Below are 14,253 nucleotides of genomic sequence, written 5' to 3'. Positions count from 1 at the left end.
GGCCCTGTAGCTTTGGAATGCCAAGGCACAGAGAGACCGAGGAAAATGAGAGTCGGGCCATAGGTGCCTATTATGGCAGTCATGTACTGTTCTGACGAATTTTTATTCGACGGTTGTAACCGCGTATCGCGCGCTCGTTCCGCTACCTCCCCCCTGCCTACCCCCGAGGGCGTCGAGCTCTTTGTTCTTTTTCGTATTCCTCGTACGGTCGGATCTCCGAACCCTCCAACCCCCTCGTATCGTCCACCGTTACATAGATGGAGCGACATGTTCGCGACTCGTCGTGTACTTCCACCTGCCCCAAAATTTAGAACGTCAAGGACACGGTGGCGGTACTACCGAATCGTAACAACGCGGTTTAATGGTTGTTTAAATTCTTCGAACAGGACAACTATCTTTGCCTATCTTCATCCAAAAAAATCCAAATGTAAGTTTCACACAAGAATTTCCGTTACATTATATAACATTGAACCAGTTACTTTTTCATTTCATGGATGACCCAGAAGAAGTCGAAAAACGCAACAACTCCTTAATTACCTTATGTCTCCTCATTTCTAGACTCATCAGAAAAGAAAAGTACCCCAACACCCAACCTAAAAATCTCTATGCAACCCTCGCCGAACTTTCTCCATTCAATTATTGTCAATGGGGATGATCAATGTGCTGCGCTAGATATCGTCGATGCAGTTTAAACGATAACTGTGTCAACCGCGGACCTCCAAAGATGAATGTTCGCGATAGGAAGCCCAGGATAGGAGAGTCGCGGGTCATAAAGCGTTTCTGGGAGATGGATGACGAGCTGTCTGGCAAGTTAAGCGATAAACAGTGATAGCTCACCAGTGGGATCACGGTAGGCGTCCATGTAGTGGGAACCTCCACTGTCGGGGGTGCTCTCTCGACTGTACGCCGCGACGTGCACCCCGGGTGGCGGAAACCCTGGTACAGGCCTGATTCCAGGACCCCCGCTGAAATTGACCGGCTCGTTCGCCGTCGAGAAGTCCACAGGCTCTGTTTGCTCCTCGATTGGTCTCGGAGCTGGGAATCCTGGTCCAACTGGAACCGCCACGGCTTCTCCGTGACCGGTTGGATACTGGGGACTAGGTGCTCCGCTGTAATCAAGCAAAAGTAATATACGAATTAACGTAGCGACCTTTATTTCGCTTGCTTTACGCAAAGAATAACGAGGGTGGTAGGTATTTTTAATCTTGCTTTTAATCTCTTTAACTGCTTAATGTACGTGGTTGTAGGATTCAAGTAGACTGGCTTTTATATCGCGTTGAAGATGTTTACGAAGCATGTTTAAGGGTGAATATATAAACTGCTGGGCAAACTAGTTTACTCGAGAGTTTGATCATTTTTTGTTTTAACTTCTTTTACTTGTGGGTTTATTTTAACCCTTTGATCTTTTATTTATTTTTGAAATTGTTGAAAATCGTGCATTACAGGGTAAGTGTTAAAAGAAATTCGATCGAAAATACCCATCGTTAGAATAATTTCTACGAACAATTACATAGATTACGCCAGAAAGAAACTTGACAAATTAAGCACAAGTATTATCTGATAATTACCTGTGAAGCCTGTTGACGCTGAGATCGAGGGTCTGCCCCTGCGGGCTGGGAACCTGAGGACTCGCAGTCAAGTGAGGACTCGCCGCAGCTTGCGGACTGCCGCCCACGGTCTGACCACCGCCGTACTGGGGGCTTAGGCTATTAGAGCCGTACGGGGGCGCCTGTAACGAATAGCATCATTCCTTTAAGGGCTTCATTGGTCCCAGCTTGATTCTACGCTCTTCAAACTAACAAAAAAAAGAGCTTCACCTGCGGACTCGTAGACGTGACGCTGGAAGTGGACAAGTCCATCACCGAGCCCCCTGGCGAGGTCGGTGGACCCCCGGGCTTCTGCATTTGCTGCACCTGCGCCACCGTGACACACTTCACTGCAACAGTGAACATTTCCATCGCTACGAATTACTCCAAAGGCATCAGCAGAAGTAAACAAAATTACCATCCCCCGCTCGCCAAACTATTACAAATATCCTTACCATCTTCTGTCTTCATCATCCCAGCAGCCGTCGCGGCAGCCATCGCCATCTGATGCTGCTGAGCCGCGGCCGCAGCCTCTTGATGATACACGCGTTCCTGCTCTTCAGGGGTCATTCCGGTCTGTCCGAGATAGTACATGTTCGTCCTCGAGTGCAACTGCTGCTGCTGTTGTTGCTGTTGTTGCTGCTGCTGTTGCTGCTGGGACTGAATGGGCGCGCAGCTCTGGGTGTCGTATCTGTCGTAGGCGGAAGTGGTGCCAGGATCGTACGGTCGATGGTTGGCAGCGCTGGCAACCGCGTTCTCGTAGCCCCTCGCGTTCGCTATCTCGTTGGAGTAGGAGACGACTGGTCGAGCGATATTACTCGCTCCAGGGTGCATGTAGGCTCTCGCGTGCTCGGCTGTCCTGTGATGATAGAGGTCCTCGCTGGTGGTGGCCGCCGCAGCAGCCGCCGCCGCCGCTGCCATCATGGCTGACGGCTCGTACGGCGATCTCTGGGACATCTGATGACTCATCCTCGTGTCCTCGACCATTGGCATCGGGTAGGCGACCGTGGGCTGCATGGGCAGCACGTGGTGAGTCGGGTGCTGACTCGGGTGATGTATCGTCGCCCCTATGGATCCCCTGGAGCCCATCGCGTCCAGCGACGACATCGACGAGGAGTTCGAGTCTTGATTCATGTAGGAATCGTAGGTGGGTCGTACAGTGGGCGGTGGTGGCGGTGGCGGCGAGTTGACGCGACAGGAACCGGTCTCTTCCGTCTTGGGCACCAACAAATCGGACGTGTTCTGGCCTCTGGTCGGCAACGTGTTGCAGCAACTGCCGCTCGGTGTCATGTTCTCGGTTTTAGGGATCACTTTAGTGGTACGGGACGAAGGGCTCTCCTCCGGTGTTTTCGGCGGTTTTACGTTGATCCCCGCGCTTTTCGTTGTCGTGTAGTAGTCGTAGGTCAGGCTGTTTAGCACAGGCTTTGTGTCCTGCGCCGTGGAGCCGTACTGGGAGTAGCTCTTGCTATCCATCGACGGCGGCAACAGGTTCGTGCTTATGTACTCGGGAGGGATACCGGACACTGTCGCGGGAACACAAAATTTACACTTTGTTTAGACCGAAGTTACGCTGACCAGTTTAAAGGAAGGGGTTTGTTGTTCTTGCCCTTGAGTCAGGAGACACGTTCGGGTTTGAATTCAACCCATTCAACTCGATCCAGGCGAGAATTATTAAAAAATGTAAAACATGACGATTAAATATTAGGTTGCTAGGAAATTAGTAGAAAAGATGTAATAATATGGCGGACAAGTGTGTGCAGACGTCCATGGCAAAAACTCAAGATTAGTTCAAATGCAATCCAAAACGATGACGGTGACTTTATTTACAAGCTTTTGATTTCATGAATGATGTTTATTACGAGATGAGCTACCGCTGATTGACTGTCTGTAAAGCGAATTATCACTGCGGTTTATTCGAATTAAATCGCGGTGCCCGTGACCAATGTCGGTTTTTTATAAGCATCTGACGTTAAAATTTGTAATATTATATTATCTTAAACTTTTATTGAAAAATTTTGATTATGCGAGTTTGACGTTCGCAGGGAATTTTTACGCGTTTCGTGGATTTCACGCAATCCCAGCATTCAAATCTCCAGCACTGCAACCAACTGGTCCTTCAGTTTCGTTACTACTCGAGGAAACAAAATCACGTTTCTTGAACTCTCGAAAAGTGTAAAAATAAAAATTCTCCATTCTTTCTTTCACCTGCAACCCTACTATTATTTTTCCCTCGACTCGTATCATTTTAATAACGTACAGCTACCGACAAAGAAAAGTCGCGTGAATTAATTTGCGGCGATGCTGAAGTCCGATTGCTCGAGAAACCGCATTACTCATGGGCACCGTCAAAGCCAAAGCCAAACGGAACAGGGTTATCGAGGCTCGCGTGAACGCGAGAACTGCCACGAAACGATCCACGTCCCGCGGCGGATTACTTTTCCCGTCGTTGCTGGAAAGCTTAGGTCCCCTGATCTGATTTCTTGGGGGTTCGAGGTCCCCCTCCCCGCTACCACACGTGGATTTTCATGCCTGCGCGAATTCCAGGCACGTCGGAGGGCTGCTGTGCCGCCTTACCTTGAGCCTTGTGTCGTGCTTCGCGTGCGGCCTGCTTATTGGCCGCGGCAATGGGACATCCGGACAGGCTCCTGTGCGTGTTCCGGTTCGAGCTGACATGGCCACGGCCGTTGCAACCAGGCGTCGGGCATTTCAAAATAGTCTCATGCATCGCCAGAACTGCGAGAACCCAGAGACACGTGGCGTGGTTACAGAACGCTCCTCGGGAGACGGTTTTACACGCGACTTGCACGCACTGCACTACTCGGACCACGCACGCATTCACGCACACCCCGAACGACCGGTTGGATAATTAAGGTAGGGGCCACAGGCATCGCGACTTCTTCAAAATAATTTTAACAGTTTCTTCGCGTGAATTAATGCACGATTTGAAGAATATCTTAGACCGAAAAAAACCATAAACATAAATGTAGTAATTATTCCACGAAAAATCGTCGAGTCTGTGACCCCCGTAACCATGGCTCGTCAGCTTGGTTTTCAGTTATGCGTTGAGTATAATTATTCGACTCGTCCTTGACACGTTCCGTTTCGACGAATAACACCGAACGAGAGAGGTGTCGTGTATAGAGAGAGATAGAGAGAGAGAGAGAGAGAGGAAAGAACGTAACAGAAACGTAAGATAGGAGGAGAGAAAAAGAAAAACAAAGAAAGATCGGACGGGTTACAACAAACGTCACGGGATGAAAATACAAAATAAAAAGTGTATAACAGTACAACCAAGTATACCGAGCGGGTAGAGAGAAACTCAAGTAAAGACATAATCAATCCAGTGATAAAATTATAAGACAACAACTTGCAGTTCGTGTACTGTGATCGGGTTAGCCGTGTGTTCTGTGTCTGGGACTGTTGGGTTTCTCGTTTGTTGGACACCGTATACAAAGTGCAAGTTCTTCGCTCTTTGTAGCATTCTTCAAATTATTATTAATATAAATAAATATGAGAATAATAATGAAATATTAACGAATATTTCTTGTCCAGATTCTGATTAAACGATAGCCCATCGCCACTTAGCGCACTTAAACCAGCATTGCGTGACTTATTTAATTTTTAACAGCCCTACAACAGAAACGAAAAATAAGGATTTGTAATTGCTGAGAATGATATTAGGAGTTGCGTTACGAAAATAGCACGACGTTCGAAGTCTCTCGTCACTACGATTACGGGTATTACTCGACAATCTTTCTCCGTTTGGATATCTTTGTACGAGGGTGATGCCTCCTAAAGCGCACGACGAGCGTCGTTTCTCGGTAACCGTGTCACAGGGGAGTGTGATCGACGTTCAATTATACTCAATCGCAGAAAATCCCCCGTCTCGATTCAGGCGTGCGCGCATACGCATATATTACATTATATACATATATATATATATATAGTATATAACGGGTGGCCGCACACCGTCCGTGTCTCGAGTTCTCCAGTTGTTCGTAGGTACGTAGGCCAACATAACCAAGTTCAAGTGTGGTGATAATTCTCTACTATAATGAACTACAAACAAAACGAGAAATTAAAACGGAAGTGAACGCAATAAATAAAGCTCTCTACCCCGCAAACGAAAAAGCACAAAGAATGTTACAGACAGACACATAGGCACACATAGAGACGGGGCCGACGCGGCCGCGTTTCCTTTTCCGTCGACTCGCCTAGAAGCAACGACATTGAAGAATCGTGTTTTCCAATTCGATTGTGTCGCGTGGCTGTGTTTCTGCCGGATGCGAGCAAGTTCGTACGCTTCTTTCGAAATTAATGTCTCGTGCGCGATGGCGATACGAAGCTTGTGATTCCCTCCACCGAAAAATTTGATCGCAGGGGTGGGAAACCCTTTCGAATCGAAGGACGTCATTTTACTTAAACTACGAACGAGGTTAGCATACTACAGAAGAAAAAAATTTTTAGTTCTTTAATATCTTTAATAATTTTAAATTTGAATTGATGAAAATAAATATCCTCTATGAAAATAAATTTGTTTTGTGTAATTCGGAAATAAAGAGGTATAATTGATGCAATATTTAGGGGAGACCGTTTTAACGAACATTTTAAAAGGTTTCAGGTTCCCCATCCCTGATCGTTTGCTAACAGAAACGCGCTATAGTGAGTAAACAAGTGCACACATCCGTTCACGCTCGCTCACCACTTCCTTGCCCTGTCGTGTGAAAAAGGCAATCTCGCAAAAAGAAGATGCATCTATGTAACTACAATAAGAAGTAATACAATGATCTTTGCTCGTTGCCGATTACTTACTTTCTGGCGTCAGTTTATCCTTCCTTGGACATCCGGAGAGGCTGAAATCACAGTAACGAACGATGATAGACTTTCATGTGTGATATGCAAAGAGGAAGAAGGTTCAGCTATACCAAATGATAGTTGGTACATTTAAATACGTCGCATAATCATTTTTTAAGGAACTTTGAGGGATTCTCTTTCCTTAATTATGTTTTGAGTCATTGGATAGTGTTTGGTGGTTGCAAGTTGAAATTAACTAAAGGTCAAAAGTTTTGCTACTATTAGTTAACAATTTAAAAAAAATCTAACATTGGCGATTATAGTAATTGATCTGAATAAATTTAATTTTGACACATTTATACCGCGAGTGAATCATGTTTTTCTTTATCACGACGCGAGATTCTAGAGCTCCATCGGTACACGCACCTGGTGTTAAAGTGGCCATAACCACTAGTGCGCGACTTAGTCATGAGTCGATACGTCGAATCGGTTTGTTGGCGTCAGGTCTATTCTATTCGCGCGGTTCCGCTCGGTGTTTCCCTCGCAGCGCGTAGGTGTCTAATCGACCAGGGCAAAGTGCAGAGCACAGGTTAATTATCGATAATTGCTTACCTGCGGTGGTGTGAGTAGAGTCCGGTCACGTGACCCTGCCCCGTGCAGCCTGGGGTCGGGCACTTGTTGCCCTCTGTAACAAATCAAACCACGGCAAATGGTCAGATTTCGTATTGGTCGCATTCCGTTCTCGGAAACATTGTGAAAATCAATCAATTACTATTCTTTTTTAAGTTCCTGGACATTATCGGAGAAGTTGTATCACTTGGTTGATTAATTAATTGTTGTATTTTTATATGAGAATTTATTCATTTATTTATCAAGGAAATATTTCCTTCCAAGAAAAAACAAACTAACCAAAAATATTTCAATATCTAAAGTATATTAATGAAACTGAATATTAATATGAATTAAGTAGCACTTTCCTGGCTAACTAACCACGATTTCTTGCGCGACCTACATTCCTCGCATTTAAATTCAATAAACCTCGCTTTTCATCGTTTCGAATCTCAATAGCTTCCCCCGACATGGTCACATTTTCTCCAAAGGAGTATAAATTGATCCCGTCGATAGCCACTCGATTTAATCTAAAAACACCGAGAGAGATTGTTCGGACGTAATTGTCGCTCGCCGATGGAAACGTTCGACGATAAAGCGTGCCAGTTTCGATTCACGCGACGAGTTTAAATCGATCGCATTGTGCACGCTAATTAATATCGATTATGCGCCGCGTTAATTGCGATATCGAGTAAACCGTAACTCGTCCTGTCCGTGGTCCCGCGTTTCGTCGCGGAATTTAATGACCGCGACAAGCTGGTTTGATTGTGAAATAAATTGCGTATACACGCCGTGTCGGAATCCCGTTTGATACAGCGACTCGCGGCGCGACGGTGGTCCGATACGCGAGAAAATATTGTTACACCATTGTTGGTTTTTGTAATACCGATGCGCATACACGTCGCTCTCGGATATTCACTTTCGCTCTGGCGGTCGAATAAACCTCGCGAATCGATATTCGAGGCGGCATACTGGTGACAGGACACAGTCTTTATGTGCATGGAAAATGAAGGCTTCCCCTCGATACCGATATTATAATAATTTGTCCATCCTATCGTGAAATATTGATAGGGTTTCATTACGTATTATTAGTTAATTCGAAGGCATGGCGTATTTTTAAAGTAGGATCCAGAACCTATTTATTTATTTAACCACATGTACGCGCGGGGTCAAATCGATATATTTCACTTTACGTTTCCATCCTGGATGTAGAAGAATTTTCAAAAATAAATTTTATGATGTATCGTATAAATAGAATTATACCCCATACTGAGAAAGATCTGTGCAAGTCCTGAATTGTTAATCACGAACATCTAAATTTGATTATCAAGTTCCAATCAATTTCTGTTTTCACTTTATACCGTGACTTCCAGAATTAACAGTCAGCTGCACGTGTTTGTCGCTTCGTTTAGATCAAGTACAAGGTATGACTGCTGACGACAAAGCTCGATAGTTAAAAATGGAATTCTTAATAAATACAGCGGGATGCCGCGAACGGAAAAATACACGGAACAATAAAAAGCCCGTCGGCCGACATCCTTTTCACGGCAACCGTGGCAGCACGTGGAATTGAATGAAAATTACCTATCGAATGGATGACAACTGCTATGTCCGACATCGTGGTGTAGTTTCGCTCGCTACACCGTCGGAGAATGCGTTGTATTTCTGGTTTGTCAATATTCATGTATACTTTATATTCCTTCCTCAGACCGTTGAACCTACAAGCAAATAAACTAGACGTTTATTGCCTGATCTCGAAAACATGTTTACAGAACGTCTCGTTACTATTTCTTGTAAACTTCGAAGAAACAAGTGCTGGTTAGATAACTGGCTTTATACGTTGTTCAATCATTTTCTCAAGCGACGAAGAATACGTCGTCCTCGTTGCATGTGTTTCATTGAATATTATCCAGTATCGTAGTTTGTCTACATTTTTATTTTTCGAAATTACATGTGTATTTAATTGTAGATAATTGTACATTTCTGAATTGAAGGTAATTGAATCCGATGAGCCAGTTTAAGGAACTGAAATATCCGTGTGTGACCACTTTGGATCCTGTTGCACGAGTTACGCATTTGCGAATAACCACTGGGATTTCTCTGTCCCGTAACTAAGCCTGAAGGATTAACACTGCGGGCATGTTCGTCCTAAACTTCTCTATGAACCAAGAAACGAACCTGTCTTCTCTCGTAGATAAGACTATATAAAATATTAATATTTTATGTAGTCTAAATACGTTCGCCATATTATTTTTCATGTTTACATATATAATCCAGCGTCAGAGCCATAAATATATAAAATCAGCAGTCTGCCAATGCCAACGTAGCAGGTGTCAAAAATTGCACAGGACGCTTAACTCTGCATCAACTACTGAATTTGAATGTGACGATACTATAATAAAAAAAATATTTTTTTCCCAATTCTTTACCTCCCTAATTTTGACCGTTCTTGCGCCCGTCACGAAATCGTATCGGGGACATGCTCAAGCAACCTGCACCATCTGTCGTGGTCTGGCCATAATGTAATGGCTGGTGCACGTCACGTACAATCGTGTTCGTGTTCTCAGGGTGACCTCGCGTGACCAGACAATTACAGGTTTCCAGCACGCTGTATGTAGCCCAGAAGTACCAATCGCTTCGGGATGAGACGATCTAGCTGTAGGACCCTTCCAGCGCGATGTTGATTTTAACAAGTTTTCGCGAGCTGTTCTTTCTCGGTACGATGGCGATCAGGCGACACCGTGTGTCCAGTAAAGACTATAATTTTAATAGCCAGGCGCAGCGATAAACGTAACGAGTTCTTTCCTAGAGCAGTTCTCGCTGCTGGCAGTCGACACTTAACGAACACGTACTATCGTTAGAATGTAATAAACTGACTGTTATATGAACTATAATATGTACTGATGTTGAAAATTGTGTTACATGAACGAAATTTATAGGCTTTAATTATTAAGCTGTGCTATCTAAAGTACCTGAACCAAAATCGAAGAACTCGATACCACAGGTAGACGCCATTGTCGAGCCTGTTTAGACGAGTGTCCAGATTCGCGACGTTAATCCCGTTCAGACGAGTTTGCCAGGATCACGATCTTCATCTCACGCATTAACTCATTTCATCCTCGGCGAGGCCAATTCGACGTTTCTTAACACGAAAAGCTCGGACAGCGCATAGGTACGTTCGTCACGTGTGTTGGAGGGGTTCGAGAAAAAGGGAGGTCGAAGGAGCACGAAGGGGAGGCCAAGCTTTAGGTTGGCCGCGAGGAAAGGGAGTGAAGTTTCCCTTGGAGTGAGCGCACTTTTATAAACTTTGTCGTGTACTAATCCTCCTCTGGCCCTGATCCTTCCTAGCCAACTACCGCCCGACCCCGAAACGGTCGCCATGATGCCGAGAAACTTCATCAGGCCGTCATTTCGCGTTCCAGAAAGAGAGAGGGACCCGAGCCGATCCCTGCTTAGATACTCGCCTCCTCTTAAGGCTGGTCCACCTTCCGTAAATTGGATTACGATACGTGACGTCATTAGCGACATACTTTATTCGCCGAACCGAAGAAACACGAGGGGTGGAGTCGTTCGGTCGCTGTCGATGGAGAAACGACAGTGATAGGGGTCCCAGTATTTTCGTCACGTTTAATGTGTTGATGTATTAGTGAATAAGAAAAATGGAAAAACGATGCTGGACGAAATTTGGAATTAGCGACGAAGACTTTTTGTACGCGTTATTTTACTCTCATACCCACCGTGTGTATAATACGTGTTTATAAAATAAAAACAATTCTTTTTGTTCGGCATTAACGAACCTGCCACGAGTTTCACAACTTATACCTTAACAACATCAATGTTTCTCGTTTAATACTGACACGAGCATTAACCACCTGTAGTATTCCTCAAGCTCTGCTTTAAATTAAAGAAAACATACATTACCAACAAAACCTTCCCCTGTACCGTATTCATAACCCACCCACAGATCCAACAAATTTCATTTTTATAAACTACCTACAACCCCTGTTACAATTTGGTGCACGTACCTAGACTTCAAATTAAGTTAACGTTACCATGTAGCTAGTAAAAAATGCTGCAAACTTTCCGCAGATGACCCAATAGCGCTCCGATTTCGACAGTGGCGTTAATGAAGAAACAAGGAACGTCCGCGGAGGAACGCCGGGTTTCCGGGTGCTTTTTAATTAGCGGCAAGGTTAAAAAACGAGCAGCGAGGCGGGTAACCGAGGGCAAGCAAGAGCGGTCGGCCGCCGGGCAGGATTAATAAATTAGCCGTAAGGTTTTAAAACGGGTGGCCGGCGCCTAAGCTACGCCAGAACAGAGGAAAGAGAGCGAAGGGGCAGATAATGGTTCCGGTCAACAAAATGAATACCGGCACGCGCTGTTCTTTCCGGATCTCTGAATAGACTTGTAACGAGTCGGTCGGATCTCTCTCCTTTTTTTCCTCTTTCTCCTGCCGCTTTGGCCGACCTCTCTATCCCCGTCTTTTTTTCCTATGGGAACCCGTGACGGGTTTGCGACGGGCGAGAGAGGGTCACAGGGAAAAGAGGAAAAAGCGGATCCGAGGGGCGAGAACGTGGATGAGTGGCGAGGGGTGAGGCCGTGGTCGAGTGTGTAATTGTGTTATTTTGTTGCCATTTCACGTGAGGGTCACCACGGGAGGGCCAGAGGTGTACATAAACACCCGGATTGTTTTATTCATTCGGCTCGCTGCGCGAGCGACGCGTGCCGCGTTTCTTTTTCCTCTTTCGCGTTTCGAAGTCCTATTCGAAGGTTTCCATTCGTACTATTTAGGATATTATTGTACGCGGGGCTAGAATTTTACTATTTAAAAAAATTCAGATTTTTGCGAGCTTGGTGTTGCGACATTTAGACTATCTCACCTGGAGTGCATAATGATCGATCTCAAGAAAATCCGTATCCTATTATCCGAAAATAATAATAAAAATGACTTTACTGCATTAAAATTCAAGGAACACTTAAAAAAATTGTGGTCGAGTCGCGTCAATGATAGGAGCTCCTTGTGTAATCGTGAGCAATCGATGAGCAAGTTTCAATATTCATACACCGGAGTGAGTAAATAGCAGCGTACTTATTTTAATCCTCCGATACTGGAGACCTTCGATACCTTTTTCTACGCTTCGAAGAAAAATGCAAGTGAAACATCTTTGACCCTGTAGGTTTTACGAGAGCCTTTATTCACATACACACACACTGATAGATCATAGTGAACTTAATAAACGGTCTTCGTTACAGCTAAAAGGTTTGCTTTGTCTTGCAATCTTAATATTTGTTACTTAATAATTGTGCACTCGAAATGGGAGGACCTCTGCTAAAGAGATTAAGGAGCTCTTCAAATATGCATGTCAACGTACCCTACATTTTATTGCAGTCTATACGACTTGTCGCGACGTGAAGTGTGTTAGGGTTATAGGGGCGGAAAGGGGTGTTGAGGAGACTCCAGGCTGTCCCTATCGCATCCCTGCAAGTCCGTTCAACACGCTTCGAGCGTTTGGAGCGTGTTAGGTCGGGTCGTCTGGGGCGGAGGTCGACAAACTCTTTCTGAGAAGAGCCGAATAATAGGAATTTTAGGCTTTGCTAAATATAGACCAGGACGTTTTATATATTCTAATAATAATTGTCCATTAGGATGTTAAGGGACTCCTTTTAAAATACTCCATTTATCAATAATCCAACCCTACAATTTTTGTCAGCGCTAAACAAAATTTGATTTCTAAAGGGTTAACATCCCCACCACAGTAACAGATACCCCATACGATGAACGATATTTTCTTTTCAGAATTTATTCTTGTCCTGATCCAGTCAACCATCGGCGATCGAGGGGAGACGGACCATGGCGATCGTCGCGGTCGATCAAGACGTTACGTTTCGCCTTGAGCGGAAGACGAAAGGAATCTAAAAAAAAAAGCAAGCAGCTCGGGGAACAATCGCGAGGTATGTATTTACACACGGCGACGCGCGCCCTTAACGCGAGGGTAGAGCCCCTGCGCGCGAGTAAAGGTCCTTTTTATGCGTGCGGCCGCAAAGGCAGCGTAAAATTGAGTTACAGGGCAGTTTATTTTTTTATTAGCCAGGCCAACCCTGCCTGCCGCGCGGTTTCAACGCGGAAAGGGTGGTGTTTGCGGCCGACGGATTTCCCGATAGCGGTTTTATGGCGTGTCAACACGCTCCCACGCGGGCGCGCGCGTCCAATGGGAGTGAGAAACAAAAATACTGCCGAAGAAGCAGGAAGAAAAATGAAAAAGGGCACGCGGCTCACGCGAGCCGCTCGCTAAATCGAAAGGATCGGGTGAGCCGACCGGCGCGAACGAGAAACCCCTGCGATTAAAACTCTACCACGAGTACCAGGGTCCGGCACGCCTGTACCGCCGTCACGCTTGTAAGTATGCGATTAATCGTGCCCACTTATCACGGCCCTGCGTTTATTCGCCGAGATTTCCGCGCTGCTGGATTAACTCGGCCCTATCGCGCACTCGTGATCTTTTAATGATCGAGCGCCCCGCGAGAGATTGACAGTGTGACTCTGAAATTGCTGGAAAATAAATTTCACCGTACACCGATGGAGGGCTTTGTTTGTGCAAGTTTTTCTTTCCTCCTGGTTACTAATATTTTTTTATGTATACAGATGCTTTAAGCATGCGAGGTTCAAGTTAAAAAATTATTGTTTTGAGGTTTGCTCGCGATATTTAAGTTTCTCATATTTTCATTTTGGTCCTATTTCGCGATTGATAAAATTTGAAACACGATCATGTTGTAACTATTTTTTTCGTTTTCATCAATACCAAACTCAGATACAAAGGAATCTCTAATATACAATCCCTGGATGCTGTTAAACGACACCGAGTTCAGATTCTATCTCTGGGAAAACGCTTGAAAATGTAACTCGGTGGTCGAAGATTATCGAGGAAGACCGTTAGAAATTCTCCCTCTACGTCTATCCGCGGCAATTCGCTTCAGGAATGTTCATCTCCGCAGGTTCTGGCGGAGAAAACGCTAAGGGGATAATGAGGACAGGCAGCAGAGCCGCACGGTGGTAATAAGGTAGCGTGGTGTGGCTGGGATGCTAGTCACGTTTCTAGCTGCTGACAGCTGCGGCTTATACGTATGACGTGGTATCAACCCCAAATTTCCCCGCCTAGGCACATCGTGTCATCGCTGCCCTAAGACCCCGGAATGCACTCGAACTCCCACCTGTCACACTGCGCGGTACCTTGCCTCCAGGTGTATAAGGATTTTTCTCTGATCC

At 45.2% G+C, this 14,253-nt stretch overlaps 1 protein-coding gene across 4 annotated transcripts in view; it reads right to left on the bottom strand.

Annotated features, from left to right (window-relative positions):
* LOC128887577 (mucin-2) overlaps positions 1 to 14,253 on the bottom strand; it is a 295,584-nt gene that overhangs the window by 14,341 nt on the left and 266,990 nt on the right. For 2 of the 4 annotated variants that reach the window (XM_054143613.1, XM_054143615.1), the window contains exons 7-13: positions 6,993 to 7,065; positions 6,399 to 6,439; positions 4,161 to 4,319; positions 2,042 to 3,109; positions 1,818 to 1,936; positions 1,569 to 1,729; positions 838 to 1,109 (exon numbers count right to left, since the gene is read on the bottom strand). In XM_054143613.1, coding sequence (XP_053999588.1) covers positions 838 to 1,109; positions 1,569 to 1,729; positions 1,818 to 1,936; positions 2,042 to 3,109; positions 4,161 to 4,319; positions 6,399 to 6,439; positions 6,993 to 7,065 — 1,893 coding nt within the window. Of the gene's footprint in view, positions 1 to 837; positions 1,110 to 1,568; positions 1,730 to 1,817; positions 1,961 to 2,041; positions 3,110 to 4,160; positions 4,320 to 6,398; positions 6,440 to 6,992; positions 7,066 to 14,253 lie in introns of all 4 variants that reach the window. The other 2 variants (XM_054143612.1, XM_054143614.1) reach the window with 2 other exon arrangements.

Source organism: Hylaeus anthracinus, unplaced genomic scaffold, assembly GCF_026225885.1.
Source record: "Hylaeus anthracinus isolate JK02 unplaced genomic scaffold, UHH_iyHylAnth1.0_haploid 11989, whole genome shotgun sequence".
NCBI classification, from domain to species: Eukaryota; Metazoa; Arthropoda; class Insecta; order Hymenoptera; family Colletidae; genus Hylaeus; species Hylaeus anthracinus.
Note: the sequence above shows the minus strand (reverse complement) of the source record. Positions and strands in the feature narration are given on the sequence as shown.